Here is a 23,601-nt window from a genome sequence, read left to right as displayed (position 1 = left end):
CCAATATTGGTTTAGAGAATTTGGCAGTTCATCCAACCGGCCTCACAACCCCAGACCACGTGTAACCACGCCAGCCCAGGACCTCCACATCCGGCTTCTTCACCTGTGGGATCGTCTGAGGAGGGGTGCTGAGGAGTATTTCTGTCTGTAATAATGGCCTTTTGTGGGAAAAATAATAATTCTGATTGGCTGGGCCTGGTTCCCAAGTGGGTAGACCTGGCTCCCAACTGGGTGGGCCTACAGTCATGTGAAATCCATAGAGAGGGCCTAAATCATTTATTTCAATTGACTGATTTCCTTCTATGAACTGTAACTAAGTAAAATAACCTGAAGTTAAGAGGGGGGGAGGGGTCATTCATGGCATGGACAATGTCTTCACATTAGGCTACTCATACAGCAGATAAACTCATACTAAGGGTTGTTGTTACTTGTGGCATCAAGTCAACATTTTACATTTGGCATTTTAGTCATTTAGCAGACGCTCTTATCCAGAGCGACTTACAACAAGGTGAAAAGTGTATACACCAATAGGTTTAGTCTGCCATAAAACTTTGAAGAAGAAGAAGAAGAAGAAAAGTGTTAATGGGAAACATGGGAAATGTAGTGTAAACGCGGAGTCTGGAGTCGCCATCATCACGCGTGGTTTTCCCCCGATGTTCAACCAGTGACGATATCCGCACGCATTAGGTGTTTGTTTTACGAAGAAGAACTTGAATGAGATTTTCTTTTGTTTCGATTGTCGTTTTATTTAGGCTTTTGCCAGTGTATTTGCTTCCCTTCATTGTCTCCGTTCGCGGGGAACTCATAGGTAACGTTAGCTAAACGTTGGCATGCTAAATTGGCTTGCTAGATGTGAAACATTGTACTAGCGACCATGCGGGGTTGAAATATTTCGAGTTCGATATCTAGCTAACGTTAGCTGACAAAAAAATACAATGACCTGACTGCTGTCCAAATAACGTTAGCTACCTATGTTGTTTTGATGCATTCCACAAGGGTGTAGCGCACGGTAGCTAGCTAGTTGCTAGCCTAGATCGAAGGCCGCTTTTGGGCCAAAGTTTGGCCCGTAAGGGCAGGGGGCTCGTTCCAAGTCTCGGGTTCGATCATTTTTCTGGCCACTGAGGGAAATGGCGGGCATAAAAGTATTCTTCGCGTCAAAACGTTATCTTTATAAGTGCAGTAACTAGCTAGTTAAGGAGCAGTTCATTTCGACGTAATGTTCGCTAACGTTAGTTATTTCGCTAGCTAGCTATGCACGGTTCATTGTAGACCGAACTACATTTTAGTCATTTAGCAGACGCTCTGATCCAGAGCGACTTACAGTTAGTGAGTACATACTTTTTTTTTCTTCATACTGGCCCCCCGTGGGAATCGAACCCACAACCCTGGCGTTGCAAGCGCCATGCTCTACCAACTGAACTAGCCGGTCATTTGTCCCTACTAGTTTAGTGCGTAACTAGTTAGCTTCTTTAGCAGTCTCAGCGTCTGACCAATGTCATACTACTAGCTAGCTAGGCTTGTTCGTCTCTTTCCTGCTGCGTAGCGTTGTGGCCTGGAATAGTAGCTAGCTAGTTGGTTACCTAGATAGTAGTGGGTTCAAAAGCTAGCTATCGGTATCTATTCTGCTCTACCAAGCTAACTGTTGTAGCTAGCTAGCTATCTGTTTTATTCAGGAAGTAAACTGAATTCCAAATGTTTATCGTAGATAAGCATGTAAGATATAATTGGAATTCTCGTTTACTTCCTGAATAAAAACATTATTGACCCAACCTTGCCAACTAGGTCTTTGGAGTTTTTGGACTGATAAACTGAGTTGAACATCAATGTGGTGTATGGGGAGGGTTGTTATAATTAACTATTTGTGCATTGTACATAACCATTTAGTATTTATTGACATGCCTAACTCCATAGTGCAGAGTGGATGGCTTAAGATACTATGGCCAAACATTTTTACAACAGGGTTGTGGTCAGTTCAGTGGAAATCGCAATTAAAGTTTACTTCCTGAATTGAGATGGAATTGACCCCAACCGAGGTCTGCCAGCCCAATGTGGTTGACTTTTGTGACCTGGTTGTAGGCTATGTCAATTCTGGTCTGTTTGGGACTGACAAATAGGCCTACCCTCTACCATTTCAGTCCCAATCACTGTAATACTCACACTTATCTGACCTTTGTCCTTTTCCCCCCCTGTCTGTCTCCACAGAGGAGCCATGTACAACGGCATCGGCCTGACCACACCGCGAGGCAGCGGCACCAACGGCTATGTGCAGCGCAACCTGTCGAGTGTGCGGGCCAAGCGTCCGCGGGACGAGCGTGGCGGTGAGCGGGACGAGAAGGACCGTGAGAGGCTGGAGAGCCAGCTGAACCGTCAGCCCAATGCAGAGATCCTGGAGCACCAGAGGAAGAGGCAGCTGGAGGTCAAATGTGCAGAGCTGCAGGACATGATGGAGGAGCAGGGGTAAGAGAGAGGGATGGATGGGTGAAAGGAGCAGGTGAAAAAGAGGGGGAGGAGGGATGGGTAAGAGAGAGGGGTGGAGAGAGTAGGGGGTAAGAGAGGGGATTTGATTGAGCTGGCCCGGATTGCACTGGGCTATGGCCCGTCACGTGACCGGATGAAGCCGGTGAGGAAGGCGTGCCCTGTTCAAATCAGTAATCTGCACCCCTCTGTCATATTGTCAACAATGCAGCATGTTGCGTTGTTTAGAAACATACAACATCGCTTTTCCATAAAATATATACGTTTACATTTTCAAACTAGTTTCCATTAGGAAGGCAGATGAAGCATTTTTATCAAAAGCAATCACTTTCGTATGTGAACACAAAATCCTACTCATTACTCCACATGTTTAACCAACTTTTAATTTTTTTGGCAATTTCGGTGTCGGCCCCAGCAGGGCACCCGGCTCCAAAACAAATGCAATCACTTTTCACCCGGTGCAAACTCCAGGCAGCCGGGCCATCTTAATCGAATCCTCTCCGAGAGGGATGGGATGGGAGGGACTGAGGGATTTGGAGAGAGGAACATGGGGTGCAGAAGGAGAGAGTTAGGTGTCTTAACTGTTGATCTAACTAACAGGTACTCAGCTGATGAGATTGAAGAGAAGGTGAACAGCTTCCGCATGATGCTGCAGGAGAAGCAGGAGCCGCCTACAGCCCCCACCGAGAGACCATCGTAAGTACACACCACCACAGATCACTATAGAGTCATGAAACTAGTGAAACCACCCCAGATCTAGTGATCACTACAGACTAGTGACATTTCTACTACAGACCACTACAAACTACTACAGACCAGCATGGCTGCACAAACCTTTTACATCAAATGAAGCTTTATTTATACAGCACATTTCAGACATGGAATGCAACGTGCTTTACATGAAAAAACTAATAAAAACAATGAAATATTTACTCAACAAAAAACATGAGGATAAAAAAAACGAAAGAATAACAATAAAACTGAACGACTAAAAAGCACTCTTAAGGAAAAGCAAAGCTAAAAAGGTGTGTTTTTAAGATCTCTTTAAAAAATGTCCACAGTTTAGGCCCCCCTCAGGTTCTCTGGCAGGCTATTCCAGAGGCTGGGGGCATAGTAATTAAAGGATGCCTCTTGCTCCTAGGCTTTGGGATAGTTTAAAGGCCAGTACCAGAGGACCTGAGTGACCTACTGGGTACATAACTTAAAAGCATGTCTGACATGTGTTGGGGTGCACAATCGTGGATTGATTTAAAAACCAATAGAAGAATCTTAAAATTAATTCTAAAACTCACAGGAAACCAGTGCAGAGACCTTAACACCAGTGTAATGTGTGTTCTGTCTTGTCTTGGTCAGTACCCGTGCTGCAGCATTCTGTATGTTTTGCAGTTGACCAATGACTAATACAGTCTAATAATTTATCCGTGGAGCTGAAATCCTCTGACACAGAAATGTAAAGTTGTGTATCGTCTGCGTAGCAGTGAAAATCAATGCTGTGCTTTCTGATGACGCTACCAAGGGGTAACATGTATAAACTGAACAGTACCGGACCCAAAATCTAGCCTTGTGGAACGCCATGCAATCTGTATTTTCTGAGTTATGTTCACCAAGGGTGACCAAAAACTCTAGACCGGTTAAATAGGTCCTAAACCAGAAGGACATCATGGTCAACATTGTCGAATGCAGCACTTAAATCCAAGAGTACAAGGACAGAGAGCTGTTTGGCATCTGTGTTGGCTCTAAGATCATTTACCACTTTAACTAATGCTATTTCTGTGCTGGGCCCGAAAACCAGATTGAAATCTTTCAAAAATACAGTTGAAAACCAATTTCTCCAGAATTGTGTTTAAAAATGGAAGGTTGGAGATTGGCCAAAAATAGCTAAGAGCTGAAGAATCTAAATTACTTTTCTTCAGAAGGGGTTTCACCATAGTAGCTTTTAGTGCAGTGGGGAAAGTGCCTGTGAACAGGGAGTGATTAACAATAGCTTGCACTTCTTCAGATATGCAATTAAAAACTGTTTTGAAGAAGGTGGTGGGGATAGGATTGAGAAGGCAGGTAGAAGGCTCTGATACCACTTTCCTGAGCATGTCTGTGTCAACCAGGGAAAGTAAATCCATAGTGCCTTTGCGTGGTAGGCTAGGGCACATATCATCAAACTTCTCATCAGGTCTTGCTTGACTGATACCCAGCCTAATGTTTGTTATCTCTGAAATATGGCACAAACTCATCACATTTCGATGTGGAGGAAAGTTCACATAGGTTTGCGGGGTATGATTTATCAGGCCATCAGTGGTTGAGAACAGCAGTCTCAAATTATTCGGATTATTAGTGATTTAGAAAAATGAGCCTGTCTGGCATCTCTAATGCCTTGTTATATATGCCAAGTTGCTCTCTCAGAATATCATAATGGACCTGCAACTTTGACTTTCTCCACTTCCGCTCTGCCTTTTTGCAATTTCTCTTTAATTTATTAGTTTCCTCACTCATCCAAGGGTCTGTCTGTTTGGATGTGGCCTTTTACAACTTTCCTGGAGCTATGGCATCAATGGTTGTCCTTAATTTGCTATTAAAGTTATCAACTAAATCATCACAAGAGGAAGGCAGAATAGGTGATGGAGTATTGTTCATACACTCAATAAAATCTGTAGGTACTTCAGAGGTAAGATAGCGTTTCTTAATGTCTTTAGTATTACCCTGTACTATGGGGAACAAGGTAGTAAAAAATACACAGTGTTGATCAGATAAAGCAACATCAACAATTTAGGATATATCAATAGAAAGCTCCTTGGTAATAATCAGGTCCAGAGTATGGCTGCGGTTATGGGTGGGCCCAGTAATATGTTGGATGAAGTCCATAGAGCTCAAAAGATTCAGAAATTCAATGGCCTTGGAGTCAGTCTCTTTGTCAACATGAATATTAAAATCACCCAACACATTGATTTTATCATAGTTCTCAAGGACAATATAGAACTCAGTAAAGAAAGTGGGGCAGTGCTTTGGTGTCCTATACAGGGTTATGGCCAGCACTGGTGGCTGACATTTTAAACAGTAAAGCATGATGCTCAAAAGACCCATAGTCACCAAATGAAATGTCCTTACAGCTGAGAGCATTAGTAAAAATAGAGGCTGTCCCCCCACCCTTTTTCCCATTTCTGATAGAGTATGAAAAGCTGTAGTCCGGGGGGGAGGCTTCAATAAGAGCGGCACTACAGTCTGAAGACAGCCATGTTTCAATGAGGTCATTCACAAGAAAGGTTTTACTAGTGATTGCTCTAACATTTAAGAGTGCCATATTCAATGAGTGTGGGCCACTCTTTCCCTGGGGCATCTGCCTAGAGGTAACCAATGGAATAACCAAATTATTAACGTTACAACCACGTTTTCTGACAGTCTCCAATCTATCAGAATGGTAGTAGATGACAGTTTGTATAAACTCACTAGAAGGCGGAGTTAAAGGAACATAAATTAGGTTACTCACAATAACTAAGGTGCCATTTCTATAGGAGTTGATATGCTTTCCAAGTCCTCTGTTGCTTATTCTGACAGGGAGAACTGGAGCCCTACCAGACCCTGCCTGTCAGTCTCTAAAACAGTGTGCGATGTTGCTGGAAATAGGAACCCCTGCGGTTAGGGTGAATCCAGTCTCTTTTTAAAAAGTGCTGGTTGCGCTCACAGTAAATCAAAGTAGTCACAAAAAGAGATATTCCTGTCGTTGGAAAGTTTCTTCAGTTACTCGTATAGGGCAGAGTCGGCTGAAACGTTCCGAACCCCTTCGTTAGTACGGGAGGGGGCCAGAGATAATTATTGTGCTAGCGAGGGTCTCCCTCAGATCGCCTAGAACGAAGGTTGTTAAAACCTACGTGAGTGACGGTGTCAATATTTGAGTATTTGTCCAGAACCGTGGGCAGGAGAGCGTTGACGTCATGGACACTGGCTCCTCGGTGACAGTGGACCTTAGGCAGGCCAAAATCTCTCACCATCAAGCTGCCCACAATGATTGTGGTAGTGATGGAATCCGATGGGGAAACGACCTGCTGAACTGTGATTGCTGTGGAGGAGGGCTGTTGGTATACACCCAGGATCCGTGCGGACTCCCGGGGCTGCTAGGTCTGTCTCAAGCGGGGCAAAGCTGTTTGATAGCTGGTTCGGATCTTCTCGGGTAGATGGGTGGCCAGATTGCCTCCCCGATCTCCTACGCCTGTGTCCAGTCTCCCATGGGCTGCGGAGTTGAGCTTAACATCTGTCCATTGGATTTGGACAGATCAACGCCGCCCGACTCATCAACAGCTTTGCTATAGGAGGCATTTAAAACAGAGATTTGGTTTGCCTGGGTTACAGCAAGGTTGGTGTACTTACAAAGCAGGTTTTCCTTTTCTCGCAGCCGAGCTAACAGCCAGAGGATCTCATCCCTAATATGCTTAATGGTGGTACATTATAGGGCAGACAAATCCCTGTCCATTATCCAGTTTCACCTTATCTTCATCTTGTGATTGTGTTGAAATCCTCTCAACCTGAAGCATTTGTGCCGTGGATGAAAACACTGCTAACGTTCGCCTGCTCCGTTTTCATGATGGCTAGCAGCTAACTGGAATCCGTGACACAAACTTGCGGTCCCAGCCGTGAAGGCTGACCACGTCTCGGAATCAATAGCAATACAAACTTCAGCTTTGATAAATAAAATAAAAAAGATTTAATGGAAACTATTTCATTCAAATAAGTGTAGGCAGTACACTGTTCTGTTGCGTGCTCTGATGTGTGTTGCGTGATGACGTGGCTCTTCCCACAGTTTCTGGCTATTGAACAAGGTGGTGAAACACCACTGTTCCACTCTTTGAGGAGTAACCCATCGTGACAATAATAGGACCTATTGAACAATGCCCCCCCCCCCCCCCTCTCTCTCTCTCAGGGCGACAGAGACTCACGCCCTGGCTGCAGCCAATCAGCAGAAGAACGACCGGCTAAGGGCGGCGTTCGGCATCGCCACGGACTACGTAGACGGCTCCTCCTTCCACCCGGAGCGCAAGGAGCGAGAGAAGGAGAAGAGGGAGCAGGAGAGGCTGGAGAGGGAGAAGCAACAGCAGCAGAAATACGGGTGAGTCGGGGGGGAGAAAGAGAAGGTGGGGTAGGAGAGGTGTGTGTCTCCTTACTCGTGTAACTCTGGTTTTCCTTTGTTTATCCCCTCTGTTACTTACCATCTCGTTCTTTCTCGCTCTTCCTCTCCGTCTCTCTCTCAGGCTGGTAGAAGAGTCCGAGGACTCGGACTCCCCGGCCCGAAAACAGAGCCGCAAGAAGAAAAGGAAGAAAAACAAGAACAGAGACAGGTGAGAGAAGAGGGAGTCCTATTTTGTTGTGCGTGCGTAAAAAGAATGCATAGCTTATTTGATTGACAGATCACTTTACTCTCCTCTCTTCAGCTCAGAGAGCCCCTCCCCCTCTCCTAGACGGGTGAAGAAAACTAAGAAGAAGAAAAAGAAAAGGTTTCCATTTGTTTTTCATTTTGCAGTCAGTTAATGGACTTCATGTCCAGCGTAGTGTCATAACATTGATATTGTTATTTCAGAACATCTAACTTGTAGTGGATCACCTGTGCTAGCGAGGACTCCTTGGGGCTCAGATACAGCAGTAGTGGTTGCTGGCCCAGAGTACTTAGCACCTGTGAACGTAATTTGCGCACCGATTTTACATGTAGAATCATGTGAAAAATGACATCTACAGCGGGCGTTCCCTAAAACAAAGCGTGCTGAACGATCGACAGACAAACGCTAGATTCACGTTCGGTGTGGTTTTTGCGAGCCTTTACCCTTTTCAGCTTAATTGACGAAGACTTTGTGTTCTCTGTTCTAGGGATGGGTCAGAAGAAAAGGATGACAAAGAGAGGTGGGTCCTACAGAACGTGGTTCATTTTGTGTGTGTGTGTGTGTGTGTGTGTGTTTACTGAAATACTTTGTTTGTTCCTCCTCTCAGCTCCTCAGATGAGAAGCAGGCATCCAAGAAGAAACGCAAGAGAAGTGAAAATGAGACTCCGCCCCAGAGTAAGACACGGCGCCACAGGAGTGCGTCCTCCAGCTCTGCTCACAGGTACTTCCGGGTCACCAGAGGTCATGACTTTCAATTTGGGGTTGTAACTTACCCTAAATTCCCAGGTTTTTCACAAATCCAACCCTACTCGCGTAGTTACTCAATTCTAGTCATTCAATTCAGTAACTTAAAAGTCAAGGCAGAGTTTTGAGTTGCACCCCATGCTGTTATTCCATCTCTCATGCAATATCTCCATTCCATTTGATCAGCCAATCCCCTGCCCCACTGAAAGAGAGGCAGCAGAACCAGCCAGTCAAGAGAGTAGAGGAGGGGAGAAAGGGGCTGTCTCCTGACAGGAGGGGGCGTGGTCGCGAGGACGGGAGTCCACAGCGCCCAGGAGGCAGAGCGGTAAGACCACCTGTGATCTCCCTCTACCATTAAAAAAACCTTCTATCCTGTTTTGTGCCAATTGGGCATAATCAATAGCCTCCAGCACTCTCGTTCATTCTCCTTTTCCCTCTCACCTCACTCTCCTTACCTCCTTTTTCCCTCTCCTCCTCTCCCTCTCAGAGATCTCCCAGGTATCCCAGCTCCCCTGAACGCCGACCGAGGGCAGACAGGGAACGGGAGAAGGAGCGACTGAAGGACAAAGAGAAAGAAAGAGGGAAGGAGCGTGAGACAGTGAAGCCTACGAGAAAGAGACGCGACTCCTCGTCCCCCTCTCCTCCTCCTCGAACGGAACGAGAGAAAGCCAGGCGCTCCAGAAGTGGAGAGAGGGAGCGAGAGAAGGAGAGAGGAAAGGAGAGAACAATGCTGCAGAGGAGCAGACACGACTCCTCTTCATCCCCCTCGCCACCCCCGAAACAACCAGACACCAGGAAACAGAGGAGCGGAAAGAAGGACAAACCAGAAAGACACGGCGACTCCTTGTCTCCATCTCCAGAAAGAGAGGGGGCAAGGAGAGGAAGGAGTGGAGAGGGGGAGCGAGGAAAGGAAAGAAATGTGTCCCCCCGAGCCCCAGCTGACAGAGAGAGGGGGAGAGGGAAGGAGAAAGAAGGATCTCCCCCTAGTCGGAAAAAAGATGGAGGGAGGGGTAGAAACTCATCCTGTGACTCCACATCCCCTGTCCCTCAATCGCCTCTCACCAACGGACGACAGAAAGAAAGGGAGCGCGAGGGAAGGAGGGAGAAAGAGAGGAAACCGGAGGAGAGGGGTAAAGAGAGAGAGAGGGAATTGAACAAAGAGAGGGAGAAACAAGAGGAGCGGAGGAAGCGGGAGAGTGAAAGGGAAAAAGAGCGAGTCCGAGATGGAGGGCGAGAGCGAGAGCGGTCCGGCAGACTGTCGTCTTCTACTCAACAACATCCGTCTATCTGTTTGTCTGAAGACCTCCGCCCGGAGCGAGAGTGTGAGGGGGAGAGGAGGGACAGAGAGAGGGGGGCAGTAGAGAGGGAGAGAAAAAGACAAACTGAGGAGGACAACAGGCGGGAGAACAGAGACCGAAGCCTTCCGGAAAAGGAGCGAGAGAAGGAGTTGGAGAGGGCAAAGGAAAGAGAGGAAGAGAAAGCGAAGGAGAGCAGCAGTAGCAGTGGGAGTGACAGCGACAGCTCTTCCTCATCTTCCTCATCCTCCTCCGGCTCATCCTCCTCCTCTTCTTCCTCGTCCTCCGACGACGAGGAAGAGAAGAAAAAGGGAGCCGTGGCGAAGAGCGGCCCAGCGAAAAAAGCCCTCCCCTCTCTCATCTCCCCTCCCACTGTAGGCGCCGCCTTCCAGAGGTATCTGGCTAATGGGGGCAGAGAGAGCGCTTCAGAGAGTGACGGACAGAGAGCTACAGGGAGAGAGAAGGAACGCGAGAGAACTGGAGGAGGAGATGGGGACAGGTTCATGCTCTCTGAAAGGGAAAACCCGCCCCCTGCTCCCCAAAGAGCAGCTGCCTCCCACCGGCCCCCTGCTGCTGAGCGCTACCCCCCCACAGACAGAGAGAAGGAGCGAGGGAGGGGACAGGAGAGGTACAGCCCCACGGAGGTAGAGAGCTCCAGCCCTCCACCCTCTCCTCCCAGAAGAGGAGCCCCCCAAGGCGGAGGCGAGAGGTACTCCCCCACTGAAGTGGAAAGAGAGAGGGAGCGAGAGAAGGAGAGAGCGGGAGGGGTGAAGAGCCAGGCCAGGAGGGCAGAGAGGTACAGCCCCTCTGAGCAGGAGAGAGAGCGGGAGAGGAGGGGGGCGCCCTCCCCGAAAGCCCCTGCAGCAGTTGTCCCGCGGCCCTCCCCCCCTCGCCGCACCCCCCCACGGCAGTACCAGGACCCCCCCACTCGCTCCCCCAGCCCCCGACGACAAGCTGGCACCCGGAGAGCCTCCCCTCCGTCCCGCTCCCCGACTCGCCACTATGCCCCACGGCGGAGCCGCAGCCGGGAGCTAGAGCCCAGCCGAGAGAGGCAGAGAGCGAGGGATAGAGGGAGGGATCGCTCCAGAGACAGAGGAGCCAGGAGGAGCAGGTCGAGGAGCCCCAGAAGACGCAGCCCCCTCTACAGGTAGGAACCCGGACCTATTCACACCAAATCAAACGCAACTCAACGATACACACATCAATCAAACATCACACACAGTGGGGCAACTTCCTGTGTACATAAATCAATAATAACTCAATTGAAATCTGGCAACACCTCAGAATGCCAAACCAGATTCTGAATTGTTTATTTAATTTGTGTATTTGTTTTCTCGTCCCTCAGGTCCCGGCGATCCCACTCTCCCATTCGACAAAGGAGAAGCAGCCACTCGCTATCCAGAGAAAGGCAGAGAGACCAGGAGAGAGGGAAGAATAGAGAGCTGGAGAGAGCGAGGGGAAAAGAGCGGGAACGTGAAAAAGAGCAAGAGAGGCGAGAGCGCCAACCTCTTAAAGAGGTCCCCCCGCCCCGTCGCTCTGCCTCGTCCTCTTCCGGTTCTTCTTCCTCGTCCCCCTCTCCGGCCCGAGAGAGGAAGGAGACGCCTACAGAAAAGGGGATGAAACCAACGGCGGAGAAAGATGGAAGAAGTGATAGAGAGGAGCGAGAGAAAGGAGGAGACGGAGGAAGGAAGGCTCATTCCATCCCCCCACCGCTCCCCTCCAAGGAGACCAGTCCCCTTCCCAGCCAATCAGAAATCAGGGCCCACCCCAAAGAAACACGGCACTCTGACCCTCCCCGCTCCAGGTCGCCCCAGGCCCTCAGCCATTCAGAGACCAGAGTCTCTCTACAAGGCACCTCGAGGACCCAATCACCTGCGGTGCTCCCCTCGCGCGGCGCTGCCCACCCCACAGACCGACCAGTCAGGACTGAAAACTGTGTGAGCGAGAAGGGAACCAAAGAGAACAAGAAAGGAAAGATGGGTAGCCCCAGCTCTTCATCATCATCTTCCTCCTCCTCCTCGTCAACTTCCTCCTCGTCTTCATCAGACAGTTCTGACTCTGAGGCAGAGCAGGGAAAAGGGTAAGAACGAGTGTTAAATGATTGACGTGTGTTTTACATTTGGATCACCATATATTGAACATTGCGGATAGAAATGCCCTAAATAGAGCTGACGCGATTCCTCTCTTTACAATGTCCCCCTGCTCTCTCCCTCTCCCAGAGATGCCAGGATAGCGGCTGCCCATAGCTCTTCCTCCTCCTCCTCATCCTCTTCTGAAAGCGAGAAGGAAGACAAGAAAAAGAGGTAACCAAAAAGACTAGGACCACCAGAATTGATGCTGACATAATGTTAACAATTTGTTACAGATCTATTATTTCCATTGATTCGTGACCCAGAACTCGTATACTGTAATGCTTCTCGTTATGATGTACATCTAATGGAAGTAATGTTATTACAAAAGTCTGGAATATTTCTGTAACATACAGGAACCAGTTGATCTTTGACATTTGACACCTCTGACATTGTCTCTTCCAGCCCAGCACGACCTCACAGAGTGCCAGCTGATTCGCTGAGAGACTCTCGTTCCCTCAGCTACTCTCCACCCAGACAGAGGCGACCAGCACATTCCCCACCCACCCGCAGGTCAGTAGCCAACTAGGCAATTTGAAGGCAAAATATGTTTGTGTTCCTATAGGACAAATCAACTCATCTTTTAAAATGATTGACTCCAACAGAAGGTACATGTTTTGAGAAATAAGTACATGTTAATGTTTTATTGAGGGAAAATGTACTTGCTACAACTGTGATGTGATTCTCACCTAGCCATCTTAAGCCGTAGGGCGGCAGGTAGCTTAGTGGTTAAGAGCGTTGTGCCAGTAACCGAAAGGTCGCTGTGAGCCGACTAGGTGAAAAATCTGTTAATGTGCCCTTGAGCAAGGCACTTAACCCTAATTGCTCATGTAAGTCGCTCTGGATAAGAGCGTCTGCTAAATGACTAAAAAAATATGAACGCACTAATTGTCAGTCGCTCTGTATAAGAACATCTGCTAAATGACTAAAATGTAAAACTATTCTAGCAACTACTGTATGTCAATCATGAGTGTGGCGTTATCTGTACCGATTTAATTGGTTATTCGCCCGCTCTCTTTTCTAGGAGTGGCAGCAGACAGTCCCCAAGCCGATCGCCAAGCAGTAGGAGAAGAAAATGATCCTTCACTCTTTGAAATAACTGCCACTTTCCCTCCCGCCTCGATCCTCTGGTTTTTCCCAAACACTTCTGGGCTGGTTTGAACTGGACTGTACCATTTGGATATTAAAGGGAGGGTTGGTTGAGGACATTTGATTTGTGAATGACTGAGTGAATTAAGCTTTGTTGTTGATTCTGTGGCATGAGGATAGGGTTACAGGAAGAGAAGGTAGGCAGAATTTGAAACCCAACAGAGACCACGAGGTCTGCTTTTAGTCAAGGGTTTCTGTACATTGTTTTATGCTGTACTGTAAGGAAGAAATGTAACTAAATGGTAGGTGAAGGAGTCTGTTACAGGAAAGTTAAGCACAGTAACATCTGTGCAGACCCATACAGACTAGAGCGAAGCGTTCCAGACTCAAAACACACAGCGTGTGCACACGCACACAGTCCTATTAAATTATCTATAAACAACAAAGTAACGTTCACTGCGTTTTTTCTGCCCCTCTGTATTTGCGCGTTGTTCTACATGTAGATATGACCCATCTGTATTTTGGTTATCGCGGAATGGATTACGTGCTGTTTCCATGTATGTTGATTAGAAACTGCAACTCTTGGTTTTTCTCTCTTTGTGAAAATAATGAATGATAATAAAAAGTTGTATCTTCATTTGTGTTGGCAGTGATTGATTTTCAACCATGCAATCATTTGTAAGTCATCTCTGCAACCTATAACTAAAATATCGTGCCAGTTACCATTTTATGTTAAGTGCATCTGTCCACAACTGATTAATTTGTAAAAACAAGTGCAATCACTAACCAGGTTTCCATCCATCCTTTTTTATGGTGTTAGAAATTGCGTAATTCAAATCTGGTATTGGAATAAGAATCAAGAGATCTTCAATCCAAGCTTAATTTATTATATGCAAAATGTATGTATGATAAGTATGAAGGTTCGTATATACGGGTCCGCTGAGATACCACGCAGGGCACTCAGAGAACTAAACCATTGTTTACAGGTACTTTCTCAAATACTCTGACAGAGAGTTCCCACCTCTTCTGTTGGCCAATCAGAGTAAAGGACTGAGTGTGGTTTAGACTTTACTCAGCCAATCCGTTGGCGCACGTGTTAGTCCCACCCCTTGGCGCTCCACCGTTCCCAGGCATAAGTTGCTATCATAATAACCTGTAGTCAGCACCCAAAAGACTGTACGTTCCTACATCCAAGGACGGTTCACAGACAACGGTTCACAGACAACAAAGAGGCAGTGTTCGTATCTGTAAGAAATACAAGTCTTATCTGTCCTTCCCCTAACGTTCCACACATGAATTACAGCCTGTTATGTGAAACAATTTATATCAGTATAGTTCAAACCTATGCTCCTCATTAATGCATTCCTTCTAAGCTATTCATCACTTCAATCCAATTATTAGAAAATAGAACCCAACAATGGCGAGTAAAGTACATGTTGGATAAAAAAATATAATGACAGGCCTGATCGTAACAGAACATTTGTCGGTAAACTTTCCAAATGTTGACAAAACAAAATACACTAGACAAGGTGGGATCTTTTTGTGTCAGTAAAATGAATTATGCGAGAGACTCTTATGCACAAATATTGACATAACCGTTTCAGTAAACTTGGAGTCACGAGATAACGTGTTGTCCTCCCGCTACGACTAGTCGGGGAAGCATCTCGAAGGGTGCAATTGTGGCCATTCCTGCATTTGCAGGAACCCCTCTTTATACTTATATTGGTCAATTTTGAAACTAGGACAGGCGGGGGCGCTCCAGTACAGTAGGTGGCGTTAATGCACAATAACGTCGGATGTCAGCCGCTGATAAACTCCACAGAAGGGGCGGGGGCGACAACGGTAGTTCGCGCCCGTCGGGCACTGTTTTCCCGCAGCAGTTCTGTTAACGACAGCTAGAGAAGCTGTTCGGCAGGCGGATGCGAAAGACACTACTACTTTAGCCAGCTAGTCCGGTACACAGCAGGTAGGAGGCGGGGGCGTTCATGCAGGAACCAATGGGATGCTCGAGGGGGTGGGGCGTTCCTGCAGATGCAGGAATGCCCACATGCAGGAACACCCCGAATTGCGGGCTGCAGTTGCACACTTGGGAAAGGATGCAGTTTATTAGGCTACATATTAAATAAATGATGAATTTCACAGGGTGGTGAAAGTGCAAGGTGAAAAACTCAAATGATGCTCCTTTCCAATAAATATTGAGGGTCTTATTCTGGTGATATGATCATCGATGCTTTGCTGCCGTTTGACAAATACAAACAATCTAGCTCTTTTGTCCGTAATCTCATCATGTAGGCTCGCACTCTTATCTGCGAGCTGTTGGCTAGAGCCCACGTGCCAATACCAGAGTGGGCACACTTGCTATATGCAATATGAGAAAACCATCAGTAGAGTTGAAAATGCGATGGAAATCCATTTCACTTGTATTGTTTATTCGGTACATGGGAATTTAAACGGATAAATTATTTGTATGTGCACTGTGTTCACGCACAGTTTTTTTTTTACATGCAACAAGTCAATTTGATGGAAACATCTCTTCTGGGAAAATGCGCATATTGTTTTTATGCGGATTTTAGAACATTCACATTAAAATCTGTCGCCAATTGGATGGAAACCTAGCTACTGATGGTAAAAGAGTAAATGCAACTTCTTTCTTACAGTATTTCTGGTGCAACCACAGCCTCTACAAATATTTTTTATAACTAACCCAAGATAGACCTGAGCCTGTCGTTTCCAGTGGGAGCAATCATCGTGGGCAGAGCCAAGCACGAGCTAATGAGAGTCTATTGGCGTGTTTTAGCATTTATTTGCATATTTCCGTTTGGGAACGCCTACTATGTGAAGTGCGCGTGTGGAATAACTCAATTCGCCCAGCACTCCTTCTAAACAAAGCTATTTTTAGAAACTTTGGCTACGGGTAAAGTCTACAAAACGCAGTCCACTTGGTTTGTTACAGATTCTAGTTTTTGGAAACAGAAAACTGTATGGAGATTAAATGTTTAATCGATAAGAAAATTAGCAGAATGTCGACCAAAATCAATCTCGCTCCATCTTCTCCCACTGCCGGCCACTGGGCTTCCTCTCATCACCATATTTGGTAGTGGAGTGGAAACGCCAACGGGATGCTTCACATTTATACATCCGGTGAAATATCTGTCTCATTGTTCTATCTGTGGCATCTATCGCTTCAGTGACGTCATGTCCCAGAATGCTTGTAAAATGTGCTCTGACGTCATATTTTGGCGACTGTTTGGTTTAAATGGGAAACACGAAATTCGCAAACAGTAGTTGAGCTCAACAATATTTATATTTTCTAACGCTTAAAACTGTATATTCGTCTGCACAATGGGTCCTGTCGAGGTAACAATTTCTACCAGCTATGCATTTACACTGTTCTCTTCTGAGCATATCAGGAATAGTAATGCAATTAACGGTAATCAAGTCGCCTCCTCAGATAGCGAAGTTAACACGATTGCTAGCAATGTGATCGTAGCTAGTTAGTTCGTTTGCACTAGTTACATGAACGCTTACAGACATATGTTATTAGTCATCTGGCTAGCTACATTTGTTAGCTAATGTTATTGTAACGTTAAACATCTCAAATCAAATCAAATTTTATTGGTCACATGCGCCGAATACAACAGGTGCAGACATTACAGTGAAATGCTTACTTACAGCCCTTAACCAACAGTGCATTTATTTTAAACAAAAAAAGTAAAAATAAAACAACAACCAAAAAAAGTGTTGAGAAAAAAAGAGCAGAAGTAAAATAAAATAACAGTAGGGAGGCTATATATACAGGGGGGTACCGGTGCAGAGTCAATGTGCGGGGGCACCGGCTAGTTGAGATAGTTGAAGTAATATGTACATGTGGGTAGAGTTAAAGTGACTATGCATAAATAATTAACAGAGTAGCAGCAGCGTAAAAAGGATGGGGTGGGGGGGCAGTGCAAATAGTCCGGGTAGCCATGATTAGCTGTTCAGGAGTCTTATGGCTTGGGGGTAGAAGCTGTTGAGAAGTCTTTTGGACCTAGACTTGGCACTCCGGTACCGCTTGCCGTGCGGTAGCAGGGAGAACAGTCTATGACTAGGGTGGCTGGAGTCTTTGACAATTTTGAGGGCCTTCCTCTGACACCGCCTGGTATAGAGGTCCTGGATGGCAGGAAGCTTGGCCCCAGTGATGTACTGGGCCGTACGCACTACCCTCTGTAGTGCCTTGCGGTCGGAGGCCAAGCAGTTGCCATACCAGGCGGTGATGCAACCAGTCAGGATGCTCTCGATGGTGCAGCTGTATAATTTTTTGAGGATCTGAGGACCCATGCCAAATCTTTTCAGTCTCCTGAGGGGGAATAGGCTTTGTCGTGCCCTCTTCATGACTGTCTTGGTGTGTTTGGACCATGATAGTTTGTTGGTGATGTGGACACCAAGGAACTTGAAGCTCTCAACCTGTTCCACTACAGCCCCGGGCATGATACTAGCTAGTAGTATCATGCCCATTCAATATGTTTTAAAATGCTGCTATTGCTTTTATAAAATGTGATATCTTAAATACATTAGCTATGTGTCACTGTGTTCTTCGTCCAGCACCTCCACATGTCCGTGTTCTCCCAGAGTTTCTCTCCCTGTGGTCGCTTCCTAGCCGCCGGCAACAACTACGGCGAGATAGCTGTATTCAGGTGAGACCAGACATGAAGTTTACTGGCTGCTTGCACTTTGACTAGTGTCAAATACAATGATGTGAACAGAGATGACGTAATCAGCTTGTCCTTGCAATAAAAATTGGTCATTTAAATGTTTGAATGGATAAAGCAAATTTTTATCTGCAGTGCACAAGTCTCATGTATCTTATTTACGTTGGTTCTTTACAGTAAAATGCTATTCTGTTCATGTTATCATTTCCCCCAGTCTCTCCTCAGCACTTAGCCCAGATGCTACAGATCTGAGCCAGAAACCCATCCTCACATTTACTGGTCAGTCTCTTGCCTTTGATGTGTTCAAACCTTCTCTACTTGCTACTTTATGGTAGAACACCAGTGTGAAATAGCTTTCAAGACATGCTGTATCTCACCCTTCATCCCTAGATTAAGTGGGACACCTGTCTCTCCCATTATGCCCCTCTTACCCCTCTTCTGTTGTTTAACTTTTGTCTGTCTTCCCCTCCCTCGTTTATTCTCTCTCAGCTCACGAGGGGCCCGTCTTCTCTCTCTTCTCCATGGACTCTCACCTCCTGAGTGCCGGCAATGGTGAGATCAGCGCCTGGAGCTGGGCGGAGCTTATCAAGCGGGTAACGCTGTTACAAGATAAAGCAAGCCTACCAAAATAGAATGGCTGTTTAGTGTGAACAGTATGTATTTCTATACAGTCTATGGCGGTATGTGACATAGACCAAGTCTTTGTGTCTCTCTCTCCCAGAATACCAAGGCTGCTTGGACAAGGAGGCCAAATTACAAGTAAGGCACCAATCAGCCGTAAGTTTGTTTTGAGAAAACACAAGAAAGTGTAACTGTGTACATGTGTGTTGGTTATTTTATCTCCAGATGTTTCTTTGCTGTCTGATGCTTGTAGCCAACAAGTGTGTTTCATAAATGCTCCTCTTTTCAGATCCAGCCTGGAGATCCCAGAGATCAATGCCATGACCGTCAATCCCACAGTGAGTACACAGACACTTGTCAGATTCATTAAGTACCTCACTCCACTGAGACAAGTTCTCTATTAAATTCATGTCATGAGTTATCTCTCTCTCTCTCTCTCTCTCTCTCTCTCTCTCTCTCTCTCTCTCTCTCTCTCTCTCTCTCTCTCTCTCTCTCTCTCTCTCTCTCTCTCTCTCTCTCAGGAGAACAGTCTAGTGATTGGAGGAGGGGACAATAACATCCACATAATGGATCTGGAAAGTGGCGTCTTTAAGGTTTGACAAATATTAATTGCTGCGATTCTGTCTCAAGATTCAGCCATGTGATGTTGAACATTGATATAAATATTATTTGTTGCTACGTCTTTTAATTTATCTTCCTCTCTTTCTTCCAATTCTCTCTCTTGATCCCTCCCTCTTTCGCTATCCCACACTTAACCTTTATGTTCGATCTCTTTATTGCTCTCTCTCCCTCCCTCCCCCAGTCAGTTCTGCAGGGTCATACAGACTACATCCACTGTCTGAGTGTGAGAGAGAGGGAGGGGGAGATCCTCTCTGGGGGTGAGGACGGCGCTGTCAGGATATGGGGTGAGTGACGGACGTATCAACCTATCACTGCCTCAGGTTCCGCTGTCAGTGACTGACACATCTGGAATCAATGCATGGCTGTATTACATTATACTGTAGTGTTGTCATGTATCTCACTCTCTGAACGCCGCCTCCAGACTGCAGGACCGGCCAATCCGTGCACTGCATTGAGGTCTACAAATATGAGGTATGGTATTGGGATGGGTGGGTGGGTGCCTGCCCCTTCCCTCCATATGTACAGAAGTTATAATGTAGCATCTTTCATACATGCAAAAGTAGATCTTAAGTAATTTTGTTTCACCAAAAACATGTTTATATGTAGGCAGGGCCTGCCCCTTCCCTCCATATGTACAGAAGTTATAATGTAGCATCTTTCATACATGCAAAAGTAGATCTTAAGTAATTTTGTTTCACCAAAAACATGTTTATATGTAGGCAGGGCAAACCTGTTTTGGTGATTTCTGTTATCATCAAAATAAATAAATCACAGCATATTTTTGTAGTCATTAAGCAGTTGTTACCTGATTTAAGTACAGTACCATTGGAAATTAATGTTGAAAGTTCAATTGATATATTCCTAAAACTTAAGTTGAAAATTATGCTGTTGTTGCTTCCTGTTGACAAGACATATTGATAAATAGCACAATGTCAAAACACAGTTTTAAGTTGTCAAAATCAATAACCAATATGCAGAAACAGTTTGATCTATTGAAAACGAAACAAAAAATGTACTATCTACAGATACATGTGCAACAATAGTAATCATATTACTTGTGTTTTTTAAAGGAGTTTTTTTTTACGTGGGGATGCGCTTACCATGGCTCAAAAACCACATGGAAACTGGATATATGTTTACATCATTGGTTAGAGGAAAACCTGCAGAACACAGTCGGCTACATTTTGGAATGGAATGTTGCATTTTGGTACAGGGGTCACCAAAACAGAAAGACAAACTACACTGTTTTGTCAATCACTCCTATCGATTATCACATTGAAATCAATTGCGCAAAAGGAGGGAGATGAGGTCTCGCGAGGTTGTTGGTAGAGCATGGTACTTGCAACGCCAGGGTTGTGGGCTCAATTCCCATGGGGGACCAGTACGAAAATGTATGCACACTACTGTAAACTGTAAGTCACTGCATAAGAGCGTCTGCTCTTGATGACTAAAATGTAATAGTAATGCTGCATGTCCTGTTAAAACTAACACAGCTCAAAAAACACACGGAATCTGGGAATAATGTGTACATCACTGGTTAGAGGAGAATTTGTAGAAGACCGCTACATTTTGAAGTTGTATTTTGATTCAAGTGGGTCGCCAACGTGGTAAGGGTAACGCAATACTTTTTTGTTAATCACTTCCATCGATATCACGCTGAAATCAATATAACATTTGGGTGTGTAGCGCTGTTTAAACTAACACTATTCAAAGGCCACATAGAAACTTGGAATAACTTATACGTTGTTGGTTAGATTATAATTTGTAGAAGGCTTCTATCTATATTTTGGAATGGTGGATATTGATTTTGGGAGGCTGCCATCATGGAGAAGGGGGGGAAAAACACTTTCAACTAATCACGACCCTCCATAGGCTATCAACAGTGACAACGGTTGGTTGCTATTTAAGTGATAGTTTGACTGTCACGTCTGTGTATTGATGTGCTGCTAGCGTCTTTCATAGAGCGACCCCCCCCCAAATTATCCATGCCATTTGAGAAAGAAAATGATGGCTGCCTTCTAAGTCCTGCGACCCCAATGATAAAATCTACAGTACAAAACCAAAGATATTGATCAGTTTAAAGCAATTTATCTTTTGTCATCGTGTTGAATATAAACTTTGAAACTAACATCACCAATCTGAGGGAAAAGGATAGGTAATTCCCCCCCCAATTCGATGTGGTCAAAACGTTAGCTTGTGTAATGTAGTAACACATACTGTCCATATCATGGAAATGGTATAATATACATTAATTAGAGATGGCAAAATAATTATCTTCATTTACGATGAAAGTGAATTAAGCAAACTAACAGACTTTTTCAATTATCACATTTCTCACTAGTTTAACCATTTTTAGAGATTAAAAAATGCTCCTAAACACAATTTAACCAGACAGGCAGTCTACAATAGAGCGTTCATGGGGCCTGCCGAGCAGCAGGTTGAACATTTGACATACCTATTTTATGGCACCTTTTCTGCAGATTGCAGAACAAAATACACATCAAACTACTCTCTCACTTCTCTGTCTCACGCCCTCTCTCTAGGACTGCGCACGCCCCCAATATGGCAAGTGGATCAGCTGCCTGACGACCGACTCTGATTGGATGGTGAGGAAAGGGCAGCCCTTGCGATTAGTTGTTTTTTCCTTCTCTATTAACAGTCCCTTCCTCATCGGATGAGCTCGCTCTCTTTCTAGGCATTGTCCAGACCAGCGTTGCCAATTTAGCGACTTTGTCGCTATATTTAGCGAGTATTCAGACCCCTCTAGCTACACATAAAAAAAGCTACTAGCAACAAATCTAGTGACTTTTTCTGGTGTTATTGGAGACTGACGTGAAAGCACGTATCATTCTTACTCTTCTCCTCTTCTCAACGAGCAGCGGGTGCTGCTGTGGGGGTGGGAGCCCCCCCCCCCCGTCCCAAAGCACTCACAGGCGGCCCAGTCCTCGCGCAGCTTTTTACTCACTTTTTGTCTCTCCCACAACGTTATTCCTCTCCTACCGTGTCATCACAATTACATGCACATGGCCAATTATGCAAATTAGGCGATGACGTAAATTAGCGACTTTTAGGGCAGCCAATAGCTACTTTCCTTACTGAGGAGTTGGCAACACTGGTCCAGACTTGTTCAGTACCTCAGTATGAAATGTGGCACTTATGTTGTTATCAGTGTGGTTGCCGTGGCGATACATTAGGGTCGACTCCACCTGTTGAACGTCTCAAGCTGTTATCTTTTACTCCTTCAGGATGAAAAGTCGAGATGCCAGAAATGTTTTCTCCCCAATTCAGATACTGTATCATTACTCATCATTTCCTCCTGCAATTTGATCTCCTTTAATGTAATTAAATAATTCTCCCTAACCCCTGTCCCTTATTTTCCCCCACCAGCTCTGTGGAGGAGGCCCATCCCTCTCTCTATGGCACCTCCGCTCCATGTCACCCACCTCCATCTTCCCTCTCTCTGGATGCCAGCGACAAGCCAACTTTTACCAGGACATGGTGAGATAAGAGTGTGTGTGATCTTCAGGGTGGGTGTGTGTGGGTCAGACTGTGTGTGGGAAGGAAGAAAGAGCGTTTATGGGTTTGTCTTTCTCTCAGTGTGTGTATTTGTGACCTCTCCCCCCCCACCTGTAGATCTTGTCGGTGGGTGAGGGCCAGTGGGTGTCCCACTGTCTCCTGGGGGGAGAGGTAAAGGCTCAGATCCCCTGCACCCCCCACTCCCTCAACACGCTGGCACTTAACCTCAACAGCACTGAACACAGGGTGAGCGTCTTTAGACAGACCATCTGAACACTCTACATTACTCATCCAACCCCTCAGGTTAAATTTCCTCCTTCACTCATCGCCCTTGTTGTCTTCCTGTTCTCGTTCATAAATCCTGTGTGGCACAGTTGGTAGAGCGTGTCCCTTGCAACACCAGGGTTGTAGGTTCGATTACCAAGGGATACCAGTACGAAAAAAGTATACTAATGACTCAAATGTAGTAAATTGTTTTGTCCACATCATATCAAAGCTTCAGTACATGTTGTGTTCTGTTTTCTTTGCTGTTCCAGGTGCTGACAGTAGGTGGAAGCAGTCACCAGATAGACGTATTCACCAACCTGTCCTACAGAACCTTCTCGCTGTCTTTCTGAGGACACACACATATAACCTGATTTAAGCACATAATGTGGGATGTCTTTATTAATTGTTCTACACTATTCTGTACATAAAACTCATGCCTCTCTTGTCCAAAGGACGCCCATTCCAGGATTCATCCTGATGTTTTTTTATGATAATAAAATATTTTGATCGCTTTTCCATATCTGTGCATCAGTCTTGATGATAAATTAACCCCTGCATTATGCTCTGAAGGAATACGTTGTCTGAAATAGCTGAATGTCTTGTCTACATAAAGTCTTGGATTGATCAATTTAGATTTCTAGAATATTGGGTTATCTCCCCAGTGTTTCTATTTCATATTTGTAGAGATAGTAAGTAACCCAGCCTACTACTATAATAATCCCATTAAACAAGTATATTATACACAGCCCTATTTATTTAGTTTTTTTGTATGTATTGATGAGACAAGATAAAGCACATT

At 45.5% G+C, this 23,601-nt stretch overlaps 2 protein-coding genes across 3 annotated transcripts; both read left to right on the top strand.

The window, feature by feature from the left end:
• The first annotated feature begins 581 nt into the window (after nt 1–581).
• LOC311104507 (uncharacterized protein) lies at nt 582–13,726 on the top strand. Of its 2 annotated transcripts, none has more exons than XM_084146364.1 (14): nt 582–808; nt 2,203–2,457; nt 3,076–3,171; nt 7,382–7,567; nt 7,710–7,796; nt 7,890–7,952; nt 8,320–8,352; nt 8,440–8,553; nt 8,763–8,901; nt 9,064–11,018; nt 11,217–11,951; nt 12,091–12,174; nt 12,406–12,513; nt 13,025–13,726. In XM_084146364.1, exons 2-14 carry the CDS (start codon nt 2,210–2,212, stop codon nt 13,077–13,079), a joined length of 3,903 nt encoding a protein of 1,300 aa, XP_084002490.1. In that variant the 5' UTR covers nt 582–808; nt 2,203–2,209; the 3' UTR covers nt 13,080–13,726. The 2 variants fall into 2 exon arrangements, with proteins under 2 accessions (XP_084002490.1, XP_084002491.1); XM_084146365.1 differs by having other exon boundaries at nt 590–687.
• A 2,601-nt stretch (nt 13,727–16,327) lies between these two features.
• Nucleotides 16,328–23,547, top strand: LOC311103584 (THO complex subunit 6 homolog). The gene is made up of 13 exons (XM_084145177.1): nt 16,328–16,446; nt 17,671–17,762; nt 17,992–18,056; nt 18,267–18,370; nt 18,499–18,536; nt 18,688–18,736; nt 18,920–18,991; nt 19,201–19,303; nt 19,441–19,490; nt 21,563–21,625; nt 22,407–22,517; nt 22,653–22,781; nt 23,072–23,547. Exons 1-13 carry the CDS (start codon nt 16,432–16,434, stop codon nt 23,150–23,152), a joined length of 972 nt encoding a protein of 323 aa, XP_084001303.1. The 5' UTR covers nt 16,328–16,431; the 3' UTR covers nt 23,153–23,547.
• The last annotated feature ends 54 nt before the right edge of the window (nt 23,548–23,601 follow it).

The sequence above is a fragment of the Coregonus lavaretus genome (assembly GCF_964263955.1).
Source record: "Coregonus lavaretus genome assembly, chromosome: 28".
NCBI classification, from domain to species: Eukaryota; Metazoa; Chordata; class Actinopteri; order Salmoniformes; family Salmonidae; genus Coregonus; species Coregonus lavaretus.
Note: the sequence above shows the minus strand (reverse complement) of the source record. Positions and strands in the feature narration are given on the sequence as shown.

Excerpts from the sequence above, each read along its gene's own strand:
- LOC311104507 (XM_084146364.1), top strand. The coding sequence starts at position 2,210 with ATGTACAACGGCATCGGCCTGACCACACCGCGAGGCAGCGGCACCAAC. Across the intron at positions 3,172-7,381 it reads GCCCCCACCGAGAGACCATC|GGCGACAGAGACTCACGCCC; the intron begins GTAAGTACACAC and ends TCTCTCTCTCAG. Across the intron at positions 8,353-8,439 it reads GAAAAGGATGACAAAGAGAG|CTCCTCAGATGAGAAGCAGG; the intron begins GTGGGTCCTACA and ends TCCTCCTCTCAG.
- LOC311103584 (XM_084145177.1), top strand. Across the intron at positions 18,992-19,200 it reads TGGAAAGTGGCGTCTTTAAG|TCAGTTCTGCAGGGTCATAC; the intron begins GTTTGACAAATA and ends TCCCTCCCCCAG. Across the intron at positions 19,491-21,562 it reads TTGAGGTCTACAAATATGAG|GACTGCGCACGCCCCCAATA; the intron begins GTATGGTATTGG and ends CCCTCTCTCTAG.